At 48.9% G+C, this 27,557-nt stretch overlaps 2 protein-coding genes across 7 annotated transcripts in view; both read left to right on the forward strand.

Annotated features, from left to right (window-relative positions):
- Positions 1-56: 56 nt before the first annotated feature.
- Positions 57-22,040, forward strand: DCST1 (DC-STAMP domain containing 1). Its single transcript, XM_081891473.1, has 16 exons — positions 57-492; positions 1,267-1,392; positions 3,664-3,738; positions 5,161-5,289; positions 6,228-6,367; positions 7,643-7,820; positions 9,101-9,244; positions 9,683-9,808; positions 10,415-10,568; positions 12,181-12,280; positions 12,617-12,712; positions 14,939-15,065; positions 17,211-17,327; positions 18,130-18,272; positions 19,102-19,215; positions 21,733-22,040. The coding sequence occupies exons 1-16, from the start codon at positions 414-416 to the stop codon at positions 21,976-21,978; spliced, it is 2,094 nt and encodes a 697-aa protein (XP_081747599.1). The 5' UTR covers positions 57-413; the 3' UTR covers positions 21,979-22,040.
- A 1,348-nt stretch (positions 22,041-23,388) lies between these two features.
- The window catches only part of ADAM15 (ADAM metallopeptidase domain 15), a 53,336-nt gene continuing 49,167 nt past the window's right edge, over positions 23,389-27,557 (forward strand). For 2 of the 6 annotated variants that reach the window (XM_081891393.1, XM_081891398.1), the window contains exon 1: positions 24,004-24,438. In XM_081891393.1, coding sequence (XP_081747519.1) covers positions 24,318-24,438 — 121 coding nt within the window. In that variant the 5' untranslated portion in view covers positions 24,004-24,317. Of the gene's footprint in view, positions 23,616-24,001; positions 24,439-27,557 lie in introns of those variants that run through there. The other 4 variants (XM_081891395.1, XM_081891396.1, XM_081891397.1 and 1 more) reach the window with 4 other exon arrangements.

A 27,557-nucleotide genomic window follows, 5' to 3' on the forward strand; every position in this document is an offset into this window, starting at 1 on the left:
CGTAGAACCCAGATTGTGATGACACAATTCTCACGGAAGGGGTCAGGCTGTGTTTAGAACTGTTCCGCTTCAGGTTACTTGTTAGTGTGTGTTGAGGGAGGGGTTTTCCCTTCAATGGAATGCTCATCTGCACAAATAGGATAAAAGAATCCCTGCACTTAGAAATCTAGCCTGTCAGGAAGAAGGCTAGGCTAGTGGGACTTTCTGCAGCTACGACTGTTGATAGATGACAGTGGAGGGAGATGCCTGTTGGAGTTAATTACTGTGCACAAGGTTCTTGCATATAATTAACAAACAACAACAGCACCCTAACCATTCCAATTTTCCTCGCCGGTGAATCCGTGCTTTGGAGGTCTTGGTTTTTTTAAGAAATACAACGTCCTGCTCCTTTCTTGCGTCAGGAGACATGAGCTATGGGGCACTCAGACGACAAAGGAAAGTACCAAAGAGTGAAGAAGCAGAAGGGCCGGAGGCAAAAGCCCCCCAACACCAGTGAGTCTCCCCCTTTGAGCCCTTGCCCTCCACTCAAGACTTGGAGGAGAGGTAGGGTATCCATACCCACAGGTCAAAACATTGTCCTCCAAGCCTCCTTGTCCGGCCCTTAGTGACTCTCCCCTGGCCACACTCCCTCTCCCCCAGGTCACGCCCTTCACTGGGTCTGAAAGTGGAGGAAGAACATAGGAACCAGGGCTAGTAGAACATTGGCAGACTTCTCCTCCATCAGTTGTCCGATCCTCTTTGAAACCTGTCTAAATTGGTGGCCATCCCGGCCTCCTGCGGAAGTGAGTTCCATAGTTTAACTCTGCACTGTGTGAAGAAGTCTTTTCTGTTATCTGAGATCTGACACTGAGATCCAGCTCCGAGGACCTTCTGGCGGTTCCCTCATTGCGAGAAGTAAGGTTACAGGGAACCAGGCAGAGGGCCTTCTCGGTAGTGGCGCCCGCCCTGTGGAACGCCCTCCCATCAGAGGTCAAAGCAGTAAACAACTATTTTACTTTTAAAAGACAACTGAAGGCAGCCCTCTTTAGGGAAGTTTTTAATGTCTGATGCTGTACTGTTTTTAATATTCAGTTGGAATCCGCCCAGAGTGGCTGGGGAAACCCAGCCAGATGGGCGGGGTATAAATAATAAATTATTATTATTATTATTATTATTATTATTATTATTATTATTATTATCTGTCCCAAATCTTCCAACACTCAGCTTTGTTGTACGTTCTATCCACTCTCTCCGCGCCAAGCGTAGTTTTATAAAATTCTCTTGCAGCTCTGAAACGCGCTCTCAGCTTCCTCCTGCCTCGCTTCTGCATCACGTTCCTTTGGAGCCAACCGGACGAATTCTGGGCTGCCAAGTTTTTCCTGGGGGCTGGAATCGGGAGCTTGTATGCTCTGGGTGAGTCCACTTTGATCCAGTAAGGGCTGGAAATGTGAATGTAGACGGAGGTAGAAATATATAAATGCATTTTGAATTGGTCTCGGCCAACGTCAGGTCCCAAACTATCAGGGTCCCATGAAACTGGAGGAGCTCAAAGGCTCTTTCACAGTACCGGGGGGCGCAAAGGTGCCCACCGAGTCTCCTTGTTCACAGGCTTCTGCGCCTGTGATTTTAGGGGTCCCCCGCTTGCTGTAGCGGGTCAGACCCGAACTCGCGGAGCAGTCCTGCTTCGGAGCTCGAAGCAAGGACCGCCATTAAACACTGGCGCCGACCGGAAGTCTGGAGCTCACAGCATTTTGGAAGCAGGTGGGTAGTCCATAAGAGGCAAATGTTGCATTCTAGAGAAGCAAAGGAGGGCAATAACTCAGAGCACCTGCTTTGCTTGCAGAAGGTCCCATGTTCAATCTCTGACATCATCTGAGACCTCTGGGTATAGGGCAGTACAGTATATATATTCAGTAAATAATAATAATATCCAGATAGGGCTGAGGGAGATACCCTGTTTGAAACCCTGGAGAGCTGCTGCCACACAAGGTAGACCGTATTTGGTTACATGGGCCTAACTCAGTATATGGTAGCTTTGTTTGTTCCTATTTAAGTCACCCTTTTATCCAGAACCATGAGGACTGGTATCTTTATAATCAAGGCCATAGCTCAGAGGTAGAGCACTTGTCTAAAACCCTGCTTGGCACAGACAGGACTGATCTAGATAGAACAGTTGCTCCTGTGCTCCCTTTAAAAATCACCTCCTTTATTCAAAAAACCATGAGAACTGGACTCTTAACTTGATTTACCACAGTAGCAGAGCATGAAGTATCAACATTCCTAAGGTAGATGGACCAGTGCTCTGACTTGGTATTGTAGCCTTATGAGGCTTTGCCCTCGGGTGGGAAAAAGTATTGCACCCAGGAAAGGGAAAATGGGAGTCAACAGACACTCAAGGAATAGTTTTGGAGAAAAAGCTTTATTTCTACCATCCATGAACTGGTAGAAGGAGCAAGTGTGATAGTTCACAAACAAGGACGGGTTCACAGTCATTTGCACAGAGCATATATTCCCCTTCCAGGTCCCTCCCCTTTCTCCTCCTCTTCAGGAGTCCTGCCCCATGTTGAGTTTCCTGAGCATGAACAGAAAGCTCCTGTCTTTGGGAAAGGGGAGTGAGAAGCCAAGGGGGTCGGGGAGCCTTGTGGTTCAGCATGTCCAAGATGTTGCAACTGAATGAGATAAAAGTCAGTTCTCAGATTTGCTCTGACAGAGCCTATTCATTCGCTTTTTGAAGCCTTCTTGTACTGATAAAAGTAGCAGTTTGCCTATGCACAGCATCTTGGAGAAAAAGCAGAGGAAAACTTTAGCTGTGGATTTTTAGAAGACAAAAGGAATTTTGGACAGTTTTGAGGCCTGGGGTGATTATTGAGGGGGGGTGACTTTGGGCCTAGGTGGGGTCACCTGTCCTCACCTCCTTCAGTATGAGGAAGATGCCTGCCTCCTATCAGACAAGCATATTCTGAGGCTAGGAGTTTATAGGGCCCAGGGGGCTGGGACAGACCCTTGCAGATTGTCAGCTGTGGGGATACTCAGCTCAACAACTTTGGGCAAAACTGGATTTTCACTTTTTAAAATATGGCAAGTGCCATGGTTGTTGGAAGCAGTCTCATAATGCTTTAAATGCATGGTGTGAATATGGCCAACGGTGGAGGATGGTAGGACCAAAATAAAAATGGTTTCCAAGGGTGGGGGGGATCAGAAAATATGATGCAACATTCGTTCAAGGGATAGAAGCAAGAGTAGGGCTGCCATATGTTTTCCTAGACACATATGGGAATTGGGCTGCCAAAATGGCGTCTGGGCAAATTTTTGCTGAATCGGCAAAATGTCTGGGGAAACCCGGCTGCATGTCAAGTAGGGCGGTGTTTTTTATTATTATTACAGTGGTACCTCGGGCTAAGAATTTAATTCGTTTTGGAGGTCTGTTCTTAACCTGAAAATGTTCTTAACCTGAGGTACCACTTTAGCTAATGGGGCCTCCTGCTGCCGCCGCACGATTTCTGTTCTCATCCTGAAACAAAGTTCTTAACCCAAGGTACTATTTCTGGGTTAGCAGAGTCTGTAACCTGAAGCGTCTGTTACCCGAGGTACCACTGTATTACAAAAATGCTTTAAAAAATAAAAAAATCAGGATTTTCACTTTGGGGAACCCTAAGCAAGAGAGGCCCCTGTCTTGGTTTCCAGGCCTTTCCAGGATGCTGATTCTCCCCATGACCATCTCCGAAGAGCACAAGATCGACCTGATGTGTGGCATGGCTGGTGAGGAGGGACGGCGGAGGCTCTGGGGAGAAAGAGGAGGTGCCATGGCAGCGGAAGGATTCGTAAAGGGTTTGGGCAACGAAGGGCCCACCATCTTGGGAGACCTGTTAGCAGCGGGGCCCGGTTCCCGTTAGCTTTCTGCAAATACCCCTATAACCCAAAACCTACGTGCAAACAACCACAACCATGAATGGTCTTACACTGGAAGAGGCTTATCTAGTGCCAGGAACTTGTGGGAGCCAGTGGGCATATTTGGAGATTTTAGAAATCGCTGTGGGGGCCGTGGCATGGCTCAGAAGGGCCGCCACGGACAGAGTTTGTGGCATATACCCTCTTTACCCAGGCCTATTGACACCTGAGGTGCATGTTTGCAAGGCCTACGCTGTCCCTGCAGTTGTAATCTTTTTCATCTGTTTTTGGTTTTTGAAATATACTCGGAGTCCTGTGTGAATTTTATGCTCTTTATTCAGCTTGTAGTAGCAATGAATCAAACTTTCCCCAAAACGTCTAGCTATATATACACATTATTTACACAATGGCGTGATTGGCTAATTCCGGGCTGCTCCTGCAGTCCAATCAGGTTGCTGATTCACTTCATCCAGGAGCCTGATTGGCTGCTCCTGCAGGCTAATCAGGTCACTGATTCACTTCCACCTGGAGCTGGATTGGGTGGCTCCTGCGGACCAATCAGACTGCTGCATTCTAGATCCTATTGCTCTAGGGATCAGCTCAGTACATAACAGCTTTGAATTTTGACGAGTTGTACCCCTGCCTATGGGACCTGCTGGTAAAGGGCTGGTAATAAATTAAATAATACTAACGCACAATGGTTCCCATGGGGACGTGGCATAATACAAAATGGCTGCCACAGGGCGCGTGGCATGGGCCTAGCCAGGGTTTTTGTTGGGGAGGGGGGCAGCCAAAGTTCTTGAGCTTTTTAAAGGAGATTCCCCCCCCCCCAAGTTATTGAGCCTTTTGTGTAGGGGGGAAATAATGGGTAAATATATACCCCCAAAAGAGGATATTGGACAGGCTTTGGTTGGGGGGACAGGCTTCTCCAGGGGGCATAACCTCAGTTGACTGAGTACTTTCAATGGTTTTCAAATAAATGTGAATATCTGGGGTGTGTGTATATGTTTTCAGGGCCCACTGTTCCCGTTATTGTAATCTGCTTTTACTTTTTTAATTGCTGTGCCTCCCCTGGGATCTGCTGGTAAAGGGCAGGTGATAAATTTAAGATAAATAAATGCACATGCCAATGGGGGGTGTTGAAATTCCAAAAGTGGTTTAAACAACCCATCTTTCTTCAGAAGTGCAATGTGTATGCAATTAAACTGAGCTAGTTTCTCCCCAGCGCTGATCAGAGCATGGGGCAGCCCCACAGCATAAAAACTGACTGTCTCCCCCTTCTCCCTCCCTTAGGTGTGGCTGCCCTGGGCTGGGGCACGTCCCCACATTTCCGCTGTGCCAGCCTCTTGGTGGTACCCAAATTCCTGGGGAAAGAAGGACGGATTTACATCCTCACCTATGTCTTGGCAAGGGTCTTTGATGGTACAATAAATACTCATATCTATGACTGCATGAGAGAAATGTGTAAAATTAAGCTTGATATATGGAGAAAGTCAATGGAGAATTTTTTCCTTCTTCTCTCGTAACACTATATTGAATGGTACACAGTGTGTACAGTACGGTGGTACCTCGGTTTACGAACATAATCTGTTCCAGAAGTCCGTTCTTTAACCAAAACCATTCTTAATCCGAGGTGTGTTTTCCCTAATGAGGCCTCCCGCCGCCGGTGCCCTTCCACTGTTCAGATTCCGTTCTTAGACCGAGGTAAAGTTCACAAACCAGGATACTACTTCCGGTTTAGCGGAGTTCGTAAACTGAACTGTTCGTAAACAGGAGTGTTCTTAAACCAAGGTGCCACTGTATAGTTTATGAAAAGTACTCCGCTAGGCAGGGACAGGTATTAACTTTAAAAGAAACTCTTAATCTCAGGTTTGTGGGTTTAAAGCCCCATATTCCTACATTGCAGGGGGTTGGGCTAGATTGCTTGTTGTTTTAAATGCATTTTGTACTGAATATGTTTTAATACGCCTCTATCCAGCATGATAATGTGTGTGCGCTTCCGTGTATATAATACAACTTACTATATAATAAGGTTGTAAGGATGTCGTCACGCTGCAGTTTGTGTGGCGCTGATGGTATGCAAAAAAAGAGAATGTATGGGGTGAATGTGACCAATAAAGATTATTCATAGGGGCAGGTTTGACCATCCCTAGTTTTTATTTCTGGCTGAACCAGAGGGCTACCCACAGAGGCTATGGTAAGCAGCCTAACTTCTGGTGCCAACTATGCTGCCATTGCCAAGAAAGCCACAGCAGAGGCCTCTTCCCCATTCCTGGATGGTTTGGCAGAAAGGGTGCAACTCCTCTTTCTTGCATGATGTTTGTCTCCCTTCTCTTGCCATACTCCCTCCTCCCTACCAGGTCCTGTGGCAAATACCCGTCACAACCTGGGCGAAGTGGTGCGTTCCATCAGCTGCACCGTGGAGATGCAGATTGACAATGCCAAGCGTGCCTGGAAGATTTCGCTGTCCCCTCTACGCAAGATTCTCAAGGACATGGTGGTGAGAAGCAGTTTATTAGGTCGCCAGGTGGGGTGGGGGTTGACAGTACTGCTAGTGCCCCCGAATGTCCCTGGGCATTCAGCATGGGAGCCCCTGGCAGGGAGAAACCCTGGTGTGATTGATTAATAATATGTTATTATCTATTAAATTTGTTTACCGTCCTTCATCCGAAGATCTCAGGGCGGTTCACAGTACAGTGGTACCTTGGGTTACATACGCTTCAGGTTACATATGCTTCAGGTTACAGACTCCGCTAACCTAAAAATAGTGCTTCAGGTTAAGAACAGATATCGTGCTCCGGCGGCACGGCAGCAGCTGGAGGCCCCATTAGCTAAAGTGGTGCTTCAGGTTAAGAACAGTTTCAGGTTAAGTATGGACCTCCGGAATGAATTAAGTACCTAACCCGAGGTACCACTATCTAAAAATGCAAGTTAAAAATGCAAAACACAGCATATAAACAAGAACAGAACAAAACTATAGCCCCCGCCTCCGCAAATTCATTTAAAAGGAAATAGGTTAGTCAGCCAAAGGCCTGGTTGTAGAGGAAGCTTTTCAGCTGGCGAAATAGAATGAAGGCGCTAGACAAACATCCCTCGGGGAGAGCAATTCCACAAACAGGGAGCCACTGCGGAGGAGGCCCTTTTCGTGTTTCCGCCCTCCAGACCTCACGTGGAAGGAGGCACACAAAGAAGAGCCTCAAAGGATGATCTCAGGGTCCGGGACAGTTTATATGGGGAGAGGTGGTCCTTGAGGTATTGCGGTCTTGAGCCATTTAAGCCGTGTAAGGAGTCTAGGCAGAGGCTGAAGAAAGCAGCTCAACGCAGAGGGGATAGTTTTCTAGGAATGGCTTGGTTTTGCAAGCTGGGGTGCTGCTAGTTCTCTTGGAATATCTGCCTGGCCATTGGGTGTTGCTGGACTCCAATCAGCTGCAGCCAGCATGGGATGATGGGAGATGTAGTTCAACAATGTTCTTGTACTCCCAACTCCTATCATCCCCAGCCAGCATGACCAATGGCCATGAATAATGGGATATGTGGTCTGGCAACACCTGGGGGGCCACAGATCCCCTCTTCCCTAGATTACATGGACCACTAGTCATGCGACGTGAGAATGGTGGAATGTGGAATGGGAGCCCTGGAATTTGTCCATCATGGTAGCTGTCCCTGCTGCTTGGGAAAAATGTAAACGAAGCAATATTTTCCATCTGTGGGGCTGCCATCTCTAGTCTACCCCCCTCTGCCCCCATCCCTCTCCCACCCCTGTTTTCTGCACCAGAGGAGTGGCAAGACCCTGAGGTCCGAAACCAGGGATGTCTCACGTTCCTTCTCAGAGCTGAACGAGCAGGTGGCCAGTGAGGCAGGCCTCGGGGTTCGCTCGGTGAGGTCGGCGGTGCACAAAGCCAACCCTTCCACACAGGAGATCTACGAGGCCAAGACCCGGATGCGCTGCACCCGTAAGCATAAGGGAAAGGGGCACGTGAGGTTGTGAGCACAGATTATTCTAAGGGTGGGCGTGAGGATCAAATATCTGGTCAGCCTCACTTTTGCTTCTGTTCACCATCCATCAGTTCTGTCCCATTTCCACCTTTGTCAGAGCTTTATTTTATTTTTTTAATGTATTTAAACCCACATTTGACACTGCATTCAAACCTGCATTTAATATCACATTCACACCATCCATTTAAATCACTCGTAATCCACTTCAACAGTCAGAGCTTTCCCCAAATGTCTCTCTAACCAGCGGTTCTCAACCTGTGGGTCACCAGATGTTGTTGGACTACAACTCCCATCATCCCTGAGCCCTGGCCTTGCTAGCTAGGGATGATGGGAGTTGTAGTCCAACAACATCTGGGGACCCGCAAGTTGAGAACTGCTGCAAGCCGTCTTTGTTCATTCATTTCAATGGGGCTACTGTAGGTAAAACTTAGTTGATGGCACCCAGAAAATATAAAAATACAGAGCATTAAAAAGTTGACAACATCAAATAAAAAATGGAAGGGGACACCAAGGAAGTTATTCCTGATAAATTCTAACCTTTTCCCTATATTTTGGAGAGGGTGTATTATAGTTGGTACATCCACCCATGAGGGGTGGGATTGATTAATTGATTGATTGATTGATTACATTGTACCCAAGGAGCTCAAGGTGGCCTATATAGTTCTCCTCCTAGTCATTTTACCCTGAGATGTAGGTTCAGTTGAGAGTGAAATTACTCAGATTTGTTGGCTATTTGCAGTATGGTAGCGCTGCAGAGAGCTTGCTGGGGAGACCATGCATTAAAAAGGGACTCAAAAATAACTTAAACAAGCTTTTAATTACAAAAAACCAAAAACTCCTTATACACTAAATACATTAAACAACAAACATGACCCAACCACCAACCCAACCCCCAGGGTAATGGGAGAGCTAGGTGCTGCTCCTTATATACTACACACAATTGCTGACACAACTTAATCAATGCAACTCAGCAGCACCTGCTAGGTTTCACAGCTGTAAAGCTGGGTCTCGTTATTTAGCTCTGGCCCTTGCTCTGGTCCCTTAAAGACATACACATTGGGTGGAACAATGATGAACCTTTACATTTAAAGAAACCATTCAACAAGATTACCGATCGGCAGATATGTCCATCTCTGACTTTTCTTCTATTAAATAGGACTCTCCTTCCTTGGAAGTTTTTAAGCAGAGGTTTCATGGACATCTGTCACTGTTGCCGCTTTCTTTTCCCCCCTTCTAGAAATTATAGACCAAGCCATCAAACGCTGCCAGAGCTGGTTTGCAGTTAAGCATGCATCTTGCATGCGGACAATTGCCGTGCCCTTCATCAACCACCTGCTTTGCATTCCTATGAAGTTCAGCTTCCTCTGCCACTTTGCCAAGAGTGAGTTCCAGCCAAGGACAAGAGAAGAGAAGCTGCTGTGAGGCCATTGCTTGTAGGGACTGCTTGTCGTGTGGCTGACGGGCTGTTTTTAAGCCTCTTGATAACGGCTCTGCTACCTAGGCTGAACTACAGTACCCAGGGATCTTTGGTGGGCAGGGGAAGCCACGCAGAACCTCCCTAAGCCAAGCTTTGGCTTAGCACACCTTGTGAACCAGACCGGCGTGTCGGACTCAAATCCCAATCCAAACCACATTCTTTCCAGTAGAGGGTCCCTGAGGCTGGGTATCCCATCCTGTGAGTCCCCACCTGCCACCAGCAGTGGTACATTCCCTCCTCCACCTGCCCGTCTGCAGTGGTACATCCCTGCTGAGCACCTAACCCTCCTTCTGAAATGCAGCTTCACTCTCCAGCTGCTTTCTTCCTCTTCTTCCTCTGCAGTTATGCACACTTGGTGCCACGACAAGATTCCTGTGGAAGGGAACTTTGGCCAAACCTACGATCGGGTTAACGATTCCGTGGATAGTTTAAACCAGGACTTCACAGCCAGTTTAGCGGTCAAGGCGAGTATGGCAAGGGCGATAGGGGTCTAGCAAAGTTTACGGATCAATTAAAAAACAAACAATTAAAAAAAGAAACAAGCAAACCCCAGGCATTTAACAACAACAACAATAACAACAGCAATGATAATAATACTACGCCACCCATCTGGCTAGGTTGCCCCAGCCACTCGGCAAGCTCCTAAAAAAATATCAAACAGACAATAAAATGACAAATGTTAAAGATTTCCCTATACAGGGCTGCCTTCAGCTGTCTTCTGAATCTCATATAATACTTTATATCCTTGACATCTGACTGGAGGGCGTTCCATAGGGTGGGCACCACTACCGAGAAAGCCCTCTGCTGATTCACTGTAACCTCACTTCTCGCAGGGAGGGAACCGCCAGAAGGCCCTCAGAACTGGACTTCAGTGTCCAGACTGAACGATGGGGGCGGAGACGTTCCTTTGGGTATACTGGGCTGGGGCTGTTTAGGGCTTTAAAGGTCAGCACCAGCCCTTTGAATTGTTCTCAGAAATGTACCGGCAACTAGTGTAGATCTTTTGGGACCAGCGTTTAGGATTTAGGACATTCCTTTCCTTTCTTCTTCCCCACCCTCCCCGCATCCAGGAAGAACACCAGACCATGCTGGTCGGTGCCAACCTCTCCCACAGACACCTGGTGGACGAAGTCAACGAAGAGGTGGCCAAGCAGGGCGAGCGCCTGAGCACCTCCATGTCTGTGCTTCGGGTCCTCCTCTCCTGCATGTTCATCATCGTCTTTGCCTCGTGAGTTGGGCTGGGGGCGCGGCAGCTCCTGGGTGGGGGCAGGGAACCTATTTGGGTTGTGCCTGAGGCAAGCCTGAGGCCCTAGATTTGAGCACCCTTTGGCACATTGGCAACCTTCATGGATTTTGTTGGACTACATTCCCAGCATGTCTGACCCTCGGCCATGCTGGCTGGAGCTGATGGGGGCCAGAGTCCCTGTAAACATCTTGAGGGCCGCAGGGCCTTCACCCCTGTTGGAGAATCAGGAGCCAATAATTACAGAAACTATGCCTCTGCCCTGCCTACCAACCTTCCTAAGTCTCTGGGCAAGCGTTCGACACCTGGCTTTTCATTGACTGCAGCATGAAAACGTGTTCTGTTGTTATTCTGTGCGTGAAAATAAAATAAGCCAAGGAAGGGGAATCTCTGGCCTTCTGGGTGTTGCTGGTCTGTACAGTGGTACCTCGGGTTACATACGCTTCAGATTACAGACGCTTCAGGTTACAGACTCCACTAACCCAGAAATAGTACCTTGGGTTAAGAACTTTGCTTCAGGATGAGAACAGAAATCACACAGCAGTGGGAGGCCCCATTAGCTAAAGTGGTGCTTCAGGTTAAGAACAGTTTCAAGTTAAGAACGGACCTCCAGAACAAATTAAGTTCTAACCCAAGGTACCACTGTAGCTCTCATAATCCCTGATGGAAGTTCTAGTACCAGCAAACAACTGGAGGGCTGCAGGGGCCCCATCCCTGCTTCACACCTCTGCAAGAGCATTTAACGTGATCCCTGATTGGTTGGGATGTGTGCCCAAGACAGGGGTGGAGAACCTGTGGCCCTTCGGAAGCTGTTTGATTAGAATCCTCCTTCCCTGCCCATTGGCCACGCTGGCGGGGAGGACTGGTGGAAGTTGGAGTCCCAACACCATCCAGAAGGCATCAAGTTACCCTCTGTGGAGCCAGTGTGGTGTAGTGGTTAAGAGCGGTAGTCTCGTAATCTGGGGAACCGGGTTCGATTCCCCGCTCCTCCACATGCAGCTGCTGGGTGACCTTGGGGCAGTCACACTTCTCTGAAGTCTCTCAGCCCCACTCACCTCACAGAGTGTTTGTTGTGGGGGAGGAACGGAAAGGAGAATGTTAGCTGCTTTGAGACTCCTTAGGGTAGTGATAAAGCGGGATATCAAATCCAAACTCCTCCTCCTCCTCCTCCTCCTCCTCCTCCTCCTCCTCCTCCTCCTCTTCTTCTTCTTCTTTTCCGATCTTGTGCAAGAGGAATGATTGTGGTGTTCCACATCAGCTGTGGGACTATAATAAGCAGATGTGCGATGGGGATGGATTTTGAATTTCTACCGATGGTGGGTTGGACACCAAAGCTGACAACCACCAACAGCCCTGACCCAGAGCTTTGCAGCCTTCGGCAGCTGTGATCTAAATGTTGAGGACTAGTTGCATGCTATGTCATTGGTTGTTTTTTTTTAACGAAAAGGCTGCATCCCAGGCCTTGGCAGGAGCTTTTGCAATGGGCTGTGATGGTTTGGGGAGTGGAGCTCGGTGGGTTAGGCAGACAAGGTTGGAGTGTCTCCCCACCTCTGGCCACATTCTTTCCCAGCCCCTTCTCCGTCCTCCTTTCCCTCAGGGCGTTCTCCTACACAAACAGCTACACGCAGGACATCCGCTTCGACAATCTTTACATATCCCGCTACTTCCGGCAGATAGACGCCCGACGTCGGAAGCAGGTAGGAGCAGCCAGAGTTTGCGGCTTGGCTAGATGGCCGGGTGGTGACCGTCAGCAGTCACAGAGAGAGGGGGTTGTGGTTGCAGGTGGCAGAGGTCAATGGGCATTCGGGGGAAGGAAGCAGAGCCCCTGTGGGGTTCTCAGACCCATGGGGTTCTCAGACCCATGAAGGATTCGTCCCTCAGCAAACTTTTAGTCACGAGAGCTGAAGTGGAACCTCCACATCCAGCGAGAGTCTACCTCTGGATGTAATTTGCTGGGTGATGGCAACAGGCAACAGGGTGATGACAACTCTTCCCCACTCCTACTGCCTCCTCCCGCCCTGCGAACCTTGCAGAAGAAGCGGACACTTCTGCCCTTGCGGCGTGCCGAGCAAAGCAGTCTCATCGACCCTCTCCGCCTCGCTTTCCAGCCGCCCGAGACCAAAAATATGGTAAGTGGATGGGCTTTGGGGGCAGAGACCTATGGAGATGGGGGTGGTGGGAGGGAGGCATCGAGGCAGGATACCGAAGGATTGGGATCCTGGTATGCTTTAATAATTGTGAGCTGTGTATCCAATGCCAGCCTTACTCAGAGTAGGTGCATGGAAGTCAATGACATGACTCACTTAGGTCCATTAATGTCAGTGGGTCTATTCTTAGTAGGGATTGCAGAATCTGTCCATTTCAATTCTCTTAGGCCACATTCGTAGCATACCTTTGAAGCACTACTATACCACTTTGAACAGTCATGGCTTCTCCCCCAAAGCATTCTGGGAGCTGTAGTTTGTCAAGGGTGCTGATAACTGCCAGAATACCCTTGTATTCCCCCCACACAGCTACAGTTCTCCTCCTGGGGTTGGCCCTGTGAGTTTTCCTACCCTCGCACCCCCACTGCTGTTTTCATGCCAACTTCACCTTTATTAATAAGGCAACCAAATGATGGTTGTAGCCAAGCAGAATCATACTAACATAAAAATATTCATAGGAATTATACAAAACAAAAACGTGACCTATACAATATATCATTATGCGTTTTTGGGTACCAGACTCCCCTAAATTCCTGGATCCAGTAGATGTTAGAATTTAACCAACTCCTGAACCACTGGATCCAGCAAGGGTTAAAGTATAACCCCCGGCCAGTCTCCTGATGAGGTAATTGCCTGGGAGATGAGCCATTAAGAAAACAAAAGGAAAGTAATGGGCCATTAAGAAAGCGATTAAGATGGCTCTGTGCCAGATGCAGGTGAGTGGGGCTCCTCCTTCAGTTCAGAGCTCCTTAGAAGAATGAAAACCAGGGTTTGGAGTTTTAGCATAGGCTGAAATGTGATTGGGAGAAAAAAGGTTTCAGTTTGGTAAAGGCGGCAAGCTAGAGAGAGGGTCAGAGCCATGTCTGATGTCTGTTGAAATCCAGGGCTGCAGCTATGGGGGAAACAAGACCCTCTGGGGACCAGGTTGTATATACAGTACGTGTAAATAAACCATATACCATAGAGATGCCACAGTCTGCACTGCACCTCCTTTCTAAAGAGAAACACAGGTGATGCATAAGTTGTACCCGAAACCCCTCGAATCTTGCACTGCCCAGAGATGTACAATATAAAGCAGTCATAAAAATCTAGAATCTTATATCTTGAGGGAGACCACATAACCTTGTCCAAGTTCAGCAGCTTCCCCTGTGAGCTCTATATGTCCAGTGGTGCCCTCTTTCTTTGGAGAGGCAGCGGTGGAATAGTGGTTAGAGTGCCGGGCTAAGACCAGGGTTCAAATCCCCCACTCCGCCATGAATCTCACTGGGGGTGACCTTCAGCCAGTCACTGCGTCTCAGCCCAACCTATCTCACAGGGTTGTTTTGCAGATAAAACAGGGAGGAAGAGAAATGGGGAGGAAGGCAAAAACATCCCTTTTTTTAATCAGGCCTTTGGTTGATCTTATTGACACCCAACACTCTTTTAGAATATGGCTTTTTTTGGGGGGGGTTAATTAGGTTACTGCTTTTGGTTTGATTTTGTATGTTGTGGTCTTGTTGTGAACCACACTGAAACCTCCGGGTATAGGGCAGTGTATAAGTTGAATAAATAATAATAATAATAATAATAATAATAATAATAATAATAATAATATTAAATGTGCACCTCACCTTGAGCTCCTGCGGTGGTGGGGAAAGGTGGAATATAAATGTAAACAAGTACTGTATTTTTTGCTCTGTAAGACTCACTTTTTCCCTCCTAAAAAGTAAGGGGAAATGTGTGTGCGTCTTATGGAGCGAATGCAGGTTGCGCAGCTATCCCAGAAGCCAGAACAGCAAGAGGGATTGCTGCTTTCGCTGTGCAGAGATCCCTCTTGCTGTTCTGGCTTCTGGGATTCAGAATTTTTTTTTCTTGTTTTCCTCCTCCAAAAACTAGATGCGTCTTATGGTCTGGTGCGGTGCTTCTTATAGAGCAAAAAATACAGTAAATAGATTTAGCTGTTATTAATTGTTGCCAAGTTCGTTAACCTGACTCATTATTGCTGGGGGTAGCCTCTTCCTCTCGTGATTTCTCTGAACTTTTTTCGCATAGATGTTTTATGCTGTTTACTGTAAAACACGGGCAATGTCCTCTATCCGGGGGCTGATCAGCCCCATATGTGTCACTGACCCACACTTATTCCTCCCGCGCACACACCCTGCTTCTTTCCAGATGTCAGAATTACTGGGCTGTTTGCCAGCATCGCTCTTCGTGATAATTGCCTGCGTCCTTGACTTCCTGCTGTATACCATATTCAGCACCATCAAACACCACTCCTTTGTGGAGTATTCTTTCCGCAGTAAGTTATATGACCCCGGAAGGGAGGTTCCCCCTTTCCCCTCCTCTCCAGCCCTGCCTTAAACATCAGCTGGATATTTAGAAAACATCAAACGGGCAAATATTTATTAATTTCCTTTATTTTAGTACAAGGGTGGGAGAACCGTTCTTGTGCTACAAGGCAAACCTGCAGTGACCCAAGAACAGGCATTCTTCACTGCTGCTGCCTCTATGCCGAACCATAAAATAAAATAGCATTGGTTACGTTTCATCCCACCTCTTATCTCAGTTATCTGAAATAAAACAGCAAATTGCACAACGTACGCTGCTTTTATGCATATGCAATAACGAAAGAAACGAATCAAATGCTTATAACAGAATGTAGCATAAGTTCATTGCAACACACAACACGACCTGATTTCCTTGCCTTACTTTGATCTGAGTTGGTGGGACACCCCCTACTTTTATGCTTTAAAAGAAATACCATTCTAGCTTTTTGGGGGGTCTTGCTCAGCTATTGCCCTGAGCACATAAAGGTAAAGGGACCCTTGTTCATTAGGTCCAGTCGTGGCCAACTCGGGGGTTGCGGCGCTCATCTCGCTTTATTGGCCGAAGGAGCCGGCGTACAGCTTCTGGGTCATGTGGCCAGCATGACTAAGCCGCTTCTGGCAAACCAGAGCAGCGCACAGAAATGCCGTTTACCTTCCCTCCGGAGTGGTACCTATTTATCCACTTGCACTTTGACGTGCTTTCGAACTGCTAGATGGACAGGAGCAGGGACCGAGCAACAGGAGCTCACCCCGTCGCGGGGATTTGAACCGTCGACCTTCTGATCAGCAAGCCCTAGGCTCTGTGGTTTAACCCACAGCGCCCCCTGCGTCCCTTGCCCTGAGCACATGCCTGTATGGCAATCCAGCACCACTCCCAGGCACCAGCAAGATGGCGCAGAGTCATTTTAAGAGCAGGAAGTTTTTATGAGCGCAGCGTTTGTTGTTGGAAAAGCGGAATACAAATCAACATTGCAATGTGCTCTACGTGGGTCTGCTGTCAAAGACGACTTGGAAACTTCAGTTGGTCCAGAAGGCAGCAACCAGATTCCTGGCTGGGGTTCCATTTAGATCTCATATAACCCCTGCACCAGTTGCCAGTTTCTTTCTGGGTCCAGTTCAAGGCAGTGGCATAGCATGGGGGCGGCGGCACAGGGCACAAAATTCTTAGGGTCACAAAATTTCAGCACCTGGTGCTGCCTCCATACAGCTGCGTGCTTCTGTCACTGGGCTCTGTTGAAAATGGCTTCTCCGTGTGAAGTAGGAAGTGACCCCTCCAGGGAGCGAAACAACTTTTCCCCCTCTGTGGCTGCAATCTCCTGGGTGACACGGATGTTGCTGGGCAATTGAATGCACATGTGTACTCCATCTGTTCCCCTCTCTCCCACACCCTCCCCGCCTTGCCCCGGACGCCTGCTACCCACGCTATGCCACTGGTTCAATGTGTTCATGTTGATGTTCAAAACCCGACATGGCTAACGCCCCAAATACCTTGAAAAGACTGCCTTCTTCCCTCGGGTGCTGTGATAGACAGAGGGGCCCCTCTTGGTTGTTCCTTTGTCCGCAGAGCCCTTGGGTGGTGGTGGGCTGCAAGAGGGCTGGCTCTCTGGTGTTCCCCAAAACTCCCTCCACACAGGCACATGTCTCACGCCTTCATTATGCGGCTTCTGGCAAATGTTCAGGACGCCCCTTTTCGCAAAACGAAATTAATCCGTTCCGTGAGGCTCTTTGTATAGCGGTTTTTTCGTCTTGCGAAGCAAGCCCATTGACAGCTTAGTGGATTAGCGCTATTAGCGGTTTAGCGGCTTTTAGCGATCAGCTGTTAAGCAGCTTATCAGCGGATCAGCTGATAAGCGGCTTAGCAGCTTGGGAAAAGGGGGGGGAAGGGGGAAAAACCCGCAGGAACTCGCAAGCCATTTTCGTCTTGCGAAGCAAGCCCATAGGGAAATTCGTTTTGCGAAGCGCCTCCAAAACGGAAAACCCTTTCGTCTAGCGGGTTTTCCGTCTTGCGAGGGGTTCGTCTTGCGGGGCACCACTGCATTGTGTTTTAATGGGATGGCTGGGGTAAAGAGTGGGTGATAGCTAACTAGCTAAATCCCTTCTCCTGCCCCTCTCCGAAGGCAGCCACCACCTGGAAGTCATAGTCGGAGGGAACACCATGATGGCCCGTCTCCTGCGCAGCACCATCGGGGCCCTGAACACCTCCTCAGAGATGGTGATGGAGACAAACAACCTGCGTAAGTTGGGGAGGAGTCCAGGCAAGGGCGCCATGCAGAGGATGGAGACCGTAGGATTGGGGGTGGAGGGTATTTTCTGTGCAGTTTTCCTGGAAGTGGGGAGGGATAAGGCCCCGCGGTCCAGGGGTTAGCCTCCAGTAGCGGCAGGTGGGCCTTCAGATCAGGGCCAGATTTAGGTTTGATGAGGCCCTAAGCTACTGAAAGTAATGGGGCCCTTTATATGCCCAGGTGTCCTTTGTCAACAACAAATAGGGGCTGTTTTTTGTGTTGAATATATGCTATATGGTAATTTATGGACTTAATAGGTATCTAAAGCCATTTGCACACGTTGCCGTGCAACCAGTCTATGCAGAATGTAGGCACCCTATATATAGAAATGAGCAAACCAGTGATATTTTAGGGAGCAGGCTAGCAGGTGAGGCCCATGACTTACATCCTAGGAGCCTACACAACACAAAACACTTTTGCTGTATGTAGGTTTTATTTTATTTGCTTTTTATCTTACATTTTGGAAATGTACAGTACATCCAGTTTTTTCCTTTAATTTTTTTTGGGGGGCCCCCAAGAGAGTGAGGCCCTAAGCTATAGCTTGTTTAGCTTATACGTAAATCCAGCGCTGCCTGAGAAGCCTGTCCACTTTGGCCCTTGGCCCTGCCCAGCGGAAGTTTTCCCAGAAGGCAATGCGGCCTTTGAGCTGAGAGAGGCTCCCTGCAGGCCTCCACTCGGGACTGAACAAGACCATGGCTATGGCGCTCTGTCAAAGGTTGCCCCTCTGGCCCGTCTCTCTCTTTCTCTTCCGCAGACTGCTTGCCGGAAGCGCATGGAATGAGCAAGGAGCAGTATGTGAGCTGCGTCACACCGCTGGGCGCCCTGATCCTGCTGTGCTTCGCGCAGGTCTACGTCTTCCGCATCCGCCGCGTCATCGCCGCCTTCTTCTTCCCCAAGGTTGGGACGCCAGGCCCCAGATTAAATGCACACACACACCCTGCCCAACACGAGAAATGTTCTCCGTTGCACCATGAGGGCGACCAGCAGTGCCAGATTTATGTATAAAACACAAGCTATAGCTTAGGGCCCCACACTCTTGGTGCCCCCCAAAAAATTTAAAGGGAAAAAAACCCACCTGGGTGTACATTTCCAAAATATAAGATAAAAAACTAATAAAATAAAACCTACATACAGCAACAGTGTTTTGTGTTGTGTAGGCTCCTATGATGTAAGTAATGGGCCCCACCTGCTAGCGTGCTCCCTAAAATATCACTGGTTTGTTCATTTCTATATACAGTGGTACCTTGGTTCTCAAACTTAATCTGTTCCAGAAGTCTGTTCCAAAACCAAGGCGCGCTTTCCCATAGAAAGTAATGTAAAACAGATTAATCCGTTCCAGACTTTTTAAAACAACCCCTAAAACAGTGACAATTTGTTGTTGACAAAGGACAGCTGGACATATAAAGCGCCCCATTACCTTCAGTAGCTTAGGGTAAGGTTACAAGATTTTTTTCAATGAATCCAGGGACACTTTTCAACTTCAATTGATTTTGTATGTGGACTGATTTGTAAATCTGGGGACTGTCCCCTGGAAACGGGGACGCCTGGTAACCTTAGCTTAGGGCCTCATCAAACCTAAATCTGGCCCTGGCTACCAGGATGGTTGACATCCATTTGCGGCCAGATCAGCCGGACAGCATAATAACAACGCTTTCTCTCCAGTCTTACGTTCTCCCTGCCACCCTCTCTCTCTCTCTCTCTCTCTCTCTCTCTCTCTCTCTCTCAGAGGGAGAAGAAGCGCATTCTCTTCCTCTACAATGAGATGCTCCGGCAGAGGATGGCTTTCATCATCGTGCAGCGGAAGCGCATCATCCTGCGGGTGCGGCAGCGCAAAAGACTGGTGAGTGGAAGAACACAGGCAGCTTCGCTGAATTGTATAGTTGGGAGGGAGCCCCAGGGGTCATCTAGTCCAGCCCCCTGCACTGCAGGCATCACAGCTGAAGAATCCCAAACAGATAAGCCGTCCAACCTCTGCTTCAAAATGTCCAAGGAAGGAGAGTCCTTCCCTGGAAGTCCGTTCCACCGTTGAACGGCTCCCGCTGCCAGAAAGTTCTTCCCAACGTTTCGTCGGAATCTCCTTTCTTGCAGTTCGAAGCCAATTGGTTTGGGTCCTCCCTTCCAGAGCAGCAGAAAACAAGCTTGCTCCATCTTTCATGCGACAACCCTTTAGATATGGCTCCCATGTCACCCATCATGCTTTATAAAGACTAGGACTAGCCGCCTGAGAAACAGTTTCTAACCAAATGCGATTTTGGTTTTAAACACAGTGTAAGGTAGTCTTTTAAAAGGGACGCGGGTGGTGCTGTGGGTTAAACCACAGAACCTAGGACTTGCCGATCAGAAGGTCGGTGGTTTGAATCCCTGCAACGGGGTGAGCTCCCGTTGCTCGGTCCCTGCTCCTGCCAACCTAGCAGTTCGAAAGCACATCAAAGTGCAAGTAGAAAAATAGGTACCGCTCCGGTGGGAAGGTAAACGGCGTTTCCGTGCGCTGCTCTGGTTCGCCAGAAGCGGCTTAGTCATGTTGGCCACATGACCCGGAAGCTGTACACCGGCTCCCTCGGCCAATAAAGCGAGATGAGCGCTGCAACCCCAGAGTCGGTCACGACTGGACCTAATGGTCAGGGGTCCCTTTACCTTTACCTTTAAGGTAGTCTTTATGTGAGTATATTGTATTCAATTATGGGGTATCAGAGTTTCTAGGGGCTAACCAGGCTGGGATAGCAGGCTTGTGGGTTTTTGAATGTCTGATGTAGATTTTTTCAATTTCGTTGTTCTGTATGGGACAATGACAATAAAGATTATCGTATTGTATTGTACTCCAGGTTAAACATACCCAACTCCATCTGCCGTTCCTCATATTATCTCATTTCTTCTTTATTTCAATGTGCTATTGAATAACATGTTTTTGATTGAATAAAAGGAAGGATTTCCCCCAAACATGCTTGCTCCCAGTGTGGATTTGCTTGTGAGCACCTGTTCTTTGCCCCCATTGCATCTAGCACATGAGTGTTTGAGCAGTTCTGTGCAATCCATTAAATCTCTGCCCGAAGGCAACACCCTGCCCTCATTTCCTGCCCACTTGAGCCCCCTACCTTTCCACCTCCCCTGCTGCGCGGGGACCTCAGGGCAAGGCTTCCTGTTGGCTCAGCTGACGGGCCTCCGCCCATTCCCTCCCACTGGGGACCACTGAGTAAACCTGCAGCCTAGCCGGGCGCTTTTAAGCACCTGATGATTTAGCAGGGCAAGGGTCAGATAGTTTCATTCTAGGAGCTTGGCTGAAAAACAAGGCACATTCAGGCTCTGGGACTATACAAAATGCTGGTTCAATTGGATCCGGGCCAATCTCTCTACCTGCAGGGGAAGGGAGGGGTGGCATTATTATTTTTTAGAGCATTTGCACCCCACTTTTCAGCCCTAGAACGGCTTACCTACAAGCCGTTGAAACAAGATTGTCCCTGCCTGCAGGCCTACAATCTAAAAAGAAGGCACACAAAGGAAAAGGCGCAGGGAGGGAAGAGGGGGGAAGGAAACTCAACATGGATTGTACCACTTCATATTGCAGGCGCGCGGGGGGGGGGGTGGGCGGGGAGAATGCCATTTTAAATGGCTCTGGAATCTGGATCCTAAAAAGAGACTGTCGAATGCCAACTTTTTGAAACAGGTTGTTCTATTTTTATTCTGGGGAAGGTTGTCGATTTTGTTATGTAATTTAATGTTGATGTCCCCAGCACCCTCTCGACTTGGATATATTTCCAACCAGCTGTCTCCTTCCTTCCCCAGGCATTGGTTCTAAGAAATACACCCAAAAAAGTCTGTGCTGTTCTGAAACTGGTGGCTAAAATCAGGGCCGTTTTGAAAGGTTCAGTCGGCCATCTTGATTCAAAATGGCGTCCAGTTGTATCCAAACATAGAGAAGAAGAGTTTGGATTTGATATCCCGCTTTATCACTACCCGAAGGAGTCTCAACATTCTCCTTTCCCTTCCTCCCTCACAACAAACACTCTGTGAGATGAGAGGGTCTGAGAGACTTCAGAGAAGTGTGACTGGCCCAAGGTCACCCAGCAGCTGCATGTGGAGGAGCGGAGACGCGAACCCGGTTCCCCAGATTACAAGTCCACTGCTCTTAACCACTACACCAAACTGGCTCTCCTTTGATTGCAGGAACTGCTGTATGAAATCCTTAGCAAGGATATTGTTAAGAGGCATCCGGAAACATGTGGCTAACACCTTTCCCTTCAGTGGAAATTCCTACATTGCAGGGGGTTGGACTAGATGACCGTTGGGGTCCCTTCCAACTCTGCAACTCCCTTTCTTGCTGGGGCTGAGCACCTTCCTCCCTTCTCTCCTCCCGCTGCAGGAGAAGCCCTTCCTGGACAGGCTGGGCCGCTGGCTCCCGTTCCTCCAGCGCTTTCTCCGCAAGTACTGCATCCTCTGCGGCCTGCCCCAATCCAGCAACTCCAAATTGTGCCCAGACCCCGAGTGCGGGACCCTCTACTGCCGGATGTGCTGGCAGGACATGGGGCGGGTCTGCTTTGCCTGCAGCCCCGAAGATCTCCTGTCCTCCGACGACAGCAGCGAGGACCAGACGGGCTACGCAGATTGAGGCAGTCAAAATGGCACCCTCCCCGCTTTTTTGTTATTAAATGATTGGTTTGGTTGTTCATTTTCCTAATCTTGGTTTTTCTTTTTTGAAATGTTTTTCATTCGATTTTACAAATATAAAATTATAACTATACAGTGGTACCTTGGGTTACAGAAGCTTCAGGTTACAGACTCCGCTAATCCAGAAAATGCTTCGGGTTAAGAACTTTGCTTCAGGATGAGAACAGAAATCGCACACCAGCGGTGTGGCGGCAGCAGGAGGCCCCATTACCTAAAGTGGTACTTCAGGTTAAGAACAGTTTCAGGTTAAGAACGGACCTCCGGAATGAATTAAGTTCTTAACCCGAGGTACCACTGTAATAGGGACGAATCTCTAGACTTCCCACCACCCCCTCCATGGGTCCTATTATTAAACCTTTTCTACTGCATCTTTTTCAATAGTCCATGTTTTATATAACTCCATTACCTCCATAGTACTTGCTACGTACATTACAAGTGTTATTGCAATCCTGCTAATGTTTTCATCTGCTTACAGCGGCCTCCAAGATAAATTATAATTTTTTCTCATCCTGTGTTAAAGTTTGGTCTTCTTGGTTCCTGAGATTTCCTGTCAGTTTTGCCATTTCGGAATAGTCCAACAGTTTAATTTGCCATTCTTCTCTGGAAGGGACTTTCTCTTCTTTCCATCTCTGGGCTAATAGCATCCGTGTGGCTGTCATCGCATACATGAAAAGTATTTTCCCTTGGAATTTCAGCACCTACAATTTCAATTCATTATATATCATTTCCCAGAATGCTTTTCTTACCTTACAAGACCCTCACATATGATAAAAGGTGCCTTCTTTTTCTTTACATTTCCCGCAGATATTTGTACCTATCTTAGACATTTTTGCTAACTTACTGTGAGTCAAATACCATTGGTACATCATTTTCATATAGTTTTCTTTCAACGTACAGCACGCCGAGAATTTCAAATCAGTTTTCCGTAACCTTTCCCAATCTGAAAGTTGGATATTATGCCCTAATCTCAATTTTTCTTAACACAAGGTGGGAACCTCCAGCCTGCGGGCTGAATGTGGCCCTCCAGACTACTCTGTTTGGACCTCTGGATTCTCCCCAGGCCACACCTCTTTGCAGGCCACATGACCCAGAAAGCTGTCTGTGGACAAATGCCGGCTCCCTTGGCCTGAAAGCGAGATGAGTGCTGCAACCCCAGGCGCCTTTGACTGGACTTAACTGTCCAGGGGTCCTTTACCTATGATTTTTAATATTTATTTATTTAATGTATTTATTTCAAAGATTTATATACTGCTTGCCCATCATAAAGCCCTCGAAGCAATTTACAAAAAGAATGAAAGAATAAAATAACCAGTAAAAATAAAAAGTTTTTTTTTAAAAAAACCAGTAAGCTAAAAAAACCCCCAGTTTTTAAAAATCGGCCAACATTCTACATATCTGAGTAGGTTTGCTTAAACAGAAATGTTTTTAGCAGGTGCCGGAAAAGACCTGACATCAATAGGCAGGGAGTTCCAAAGGGTAACTTCTTACAAATGTGAGACGACGACTATGCGGGTGTTATGCGCGGATTGCAACAGGGCCAGTCCTGCAGATTGGAGCAGCGGAGTGGGCGTGTTTGGGGTAAGGCGATTTCGCAAGTAAGATGATGATATTTTTTTATGGTTGTTGTTATTGTTATTCTGTTTGGCAACTCCTGTCAGGTCCAAAATGCCATGCCTCGCCCTTCCCTCTGGAGCAGGGAAATCCCGAAGCTCTCCACCGCCCCCCTTCCCCGCTGCTGCTCGGTGCCAATCCCTTTTCGGAAGCGGCGCCGCTTCCCAGCCCCTTCTTCGGCCGGGCGGAGATGCTGGCGCCTCGCCCGCCCGGTGCGCCCTCCTTGGGCGCGTCCCGGCCCTGCGCCAGCCGGGGAGGAGGGCGGGCGCGCCGCGGCTTCTCGGGCCGGGCTTTGGCAACGCGCAGCCGGGCGGAGGCTGAAGGTCGCTTGGGCAGGAAGTTCCCGTTCTCGGGCGGGCCCAGCAGCTGCGCTGCAATGCGAGGCGGGAGGGCGGGCGGAGGCGGCGGCGGCGGGGCCGAGGAGGAGGCGGCCCCTGATCCGTTGCAGCCCGGCCCCGGGGAGGGATTTAGCCGGAGCCTTGGCTGCTGCTCCGGAGCCAAGCTGCTCCCCTTCCCGGCCGCCCCGATCTCCGGCTGCTCTCCAAGCGAGCGCCCCGAAAGCGCCGCCAAGGGCGCACGGACCTCTCCAAGGAGCCGGCGGTTGCTGCGCGCTAGGGCGCACCGTCGGTGCGGCCCTTCCCACGGCTCCCCGGCGGCTGCGAGAGACGCATGGCGCTGCTTTGGGGGGTCGGCGTACTTCTGGCTTCCTGCGCTCCCTTCGGGGTTGGCGGCTTTCTCCCCGGAGCGACGCCGGAGCGGCGCGAAGGCACTTCGAGAGCACGGAAGGACGGTGAGTCAGAGAGGCGTATGCCGCTTAGCCCTTTCCCCGCCACCCTTTGGGGCCGCCTTCACACGTTACGTCTTCCCAAGCGCGGGTCCGTTTGCAGTCAGCTACCACGCAGGCTGACCCGGGAAGCGAGAAAGCCGCGGCGGCGTTGGGAATCCCGAGTAAACACGCATGAAGATTTGCAGTCTTAAAAAAAAAAAGGAAGCATAGCTTGGCTTGTTTTGATCCGCTACAACAACCCTGCAAGGTAGGTGGGTTATTGTGAAGCTTCCTTATTTCAAGTCAGTTCATTGGTCCATCTTCTATATATCCACACTGGCTGCCTAGCAGCAGCAGCTTTCAATAAAGGTGTTTTTGTTGCCAAGCTTACCTGGAGATGTTGGGGATTTAACTTGGAGCTGTTTGCATGCAGAGCAGGTGCTCACAATAATAAATCAGGCCAGCATTATTGCGTGTTGCAGAGAAAACAGCAGCTTGTCTGTAGTGAGGTGGGAGCGGAATTTCCTGATGACTCAAGTTGCAGTTTTATTCATATCTGCAAAGAAGTCATTCCCGTTGGATTTGATGGTAAGTGGCATTAGAATTGCAGCCTCTCTCTTCTAAGATGTTATACCAGGGTGGGGAAACCTGTGTGTCTCTCTTGCCAAATGTTTGTGGACTCCAGGTCCCATCATCCCATGCTGGCTGGAGCTGATGGGAGCTGGAGTCTGACATCATTTGGAGGGCCACAATCTTTTGACCTCTGTAAATGCATTTTTATGTGATCCCTGATTGGTTAGGACATGATTGGTCCAGGACAGGAGTGGAAAACCTGTAGACCTGCAGATGTTGCTGGACTACAGCTCCCATCATCCCTGACCGTTGGTGCCATGCAGTGTGCATGACCCTGGCATGCCCAGCCCCTTCATAGGAAATTTTGAGGGTGCTCGGGGAGTTGGCACCTATGCCCCTGACCATTGGCCAAATTGGCTGGGACTGTTGTGAGCCAAGCAACATCTGGAGTGTGACAGCTTCCCCATTGGGGAACCCTCTTCATTGGAGTATGTGATTGTCAGACAAGATGAAGGTGCCCCTAAGCATGCTCAGAGGATATTTGCATGTAAAGATAAAGGGACCCCCGACCATTAGGTCCATTCGTGGCCGACTCTGGGGTTGCGGCGCTCATCTCGCTTTATTGGCTGAGGGAGCCGGCGTACAGCTTCCGGGTCATGTGGCCAACATGACTAAGCCGCTTCTGGCGAACCAGAGCAGCACACGGAAACGCCATTTACCTTCCCGCTGGAGCGGTACCTATTTATCTACTTGCAAATTGACATGGTTTCGAACTGCTAGGTTGGCAGGAGCAGGGACCGAGCAACAGGAGCTCACCCCGTTGCGGGGATTCAAACCGCCGACCTTCTGATCGGCAAGTCCTAGGCTCTGTGGTTTAACCCACAGCGCCACCCGCGTCCCTGGCATTTGCATTGTCACACAGTAAATAGACCCATATCAGATATTAGAGGGGAAATTTCCAAAATGGAGGGGGGGGGAGTTGCTGCTAAAAGATTTTAACCCACCCCCCTTTACAAATTAAGCACTGAGTCGTTTAGGCATGTTTTCATTGTGTTCAATGGGATTGCTCTCAAGTAAGTATGGCAATAAGGTTGCAGCCCTTAACTGCCCTGCCCTGGAAAATAACTGAAGTGAACGCTATAGACAGGTGCCTCTTTGAAAACATGTCTTGCTCATCTAGAAAGCTGGGATTGGCACTGTTTTCTGACTGCACCCTTGGTTGTGAGAGTCTGGGCTTCCTGTATGGTGTGTGGTGCACTCTTGCCCTCTGAATCAGCAGCCTAAAGAGGCAGTTTTTGCCATAGTTCAGTGGCGGAGCAACTGCATTGCACACAGGAGGTCTCAGGTTTCATCCCTGGCATCTCCAGGTAGGGCTGTGAGAGACTCCCTCTCTGAAAACCCTGCAGAGCTGCTGCCAGTCAGTGTAGACAGTACTGAGCTTTGATGGGCCTGACTCGGAAGAAGGCAGCTGCCTATATTCCTAGGTTCTCTCCCCATCTTGGATGGAGGTTGCTGATAGCTGGAGAAGGCAGGTGAGGAGGATTTGCGGGGTGGAAGGGACGCGGGTGGCGCTGTGGGATAAACCACACACAGAATCTAGGACTTGCCGATCAGAAGGTCGGTGGTTCAAATCCCCGTGATGGGGTGAACTCCCGTTGCTCAGTCCCTGCTCCGGCTGACCTAGCAGTTTGAAAGCATGCCAGTGCAAGTAGATAAATAGGTACCACTCCAGCAGGAAGGTAAATGGCATTTCCGTGTGCTGCTCTGGTTCCCCAGAAGCGGCTTAGTCATGCTGACCACATGACCCGGAAGCTGTACGCTGGCTCCCTCGGCCAATAAAGCGAGATGAGCGCTGCAGCCCCAGAGTCGGTTACGACTGGACCTAATGGTCAGCGGTCCCTTTCCCTTTCTTTTTCCCTTTCTCTTTCCCTTTCCCTCCATTTTATAACAGTGGTTTGAGATGGAGAAATCAGCAGGTGTACTTGACATTGAAAGTAATACGATCACCTGTTCACTGCTGCAGGTCAAATTGCTGTTAAAGGCGCAGCTGCAGAAGTTGGCAACGCTAGACGAAACATCCATGAGTTTGTTTTCCAACAGGTTTATGAAGCCAAGAGCCCTCTCCCCACCGTTAATCTCTCTAGCCCATCCTTGGTTTCTTCAGACACAGTTGGGACTACAACTCCCATCCTCTGACCATGGGCAATGATGGCTGGGAATGATGGGGGTTGTAGTCCCAGCAAGATCTGGGGACCAAGGTTGGGTGTGGCTGCTCTGCCGGCAGGTAGGCTATCTCTGAACCTGGAGGCTCCGTTATCTGCTATCCTCGTTATAGTTACCTGTTTGAGAGTTGGCAGCCCTGGTCCTCCGCTTCCAAAACAATGGGGGATCGAGAAGTTTAGGATGAAGGGAGGTTAAAGGCTGCTTTTCAGAATTTGTGCCTAGGGATATAAAGGGGATTTTGTGGGATCAAAGCAGAACTCCCATCTCTAGACCATTATCTGTCTTTTTTTTTTAAAGTAATATTTTATTAAGTTTTAAGAATAACAACAAACGGAAAAAAGAGAAAA

Source organism: Podarcis melisellensis (genome assembly GCF_964234715.1).
Source record: "Podarcis melisellensis genome assembly, chromosome: 16".
In the NCBI taxonomy this organism is placed as follows: Eukaryota; Metazoa; Chordata; class Lepidosauria; order Squamata; family Lacertidae; genus Podarcis; species Podarcis melisellensis.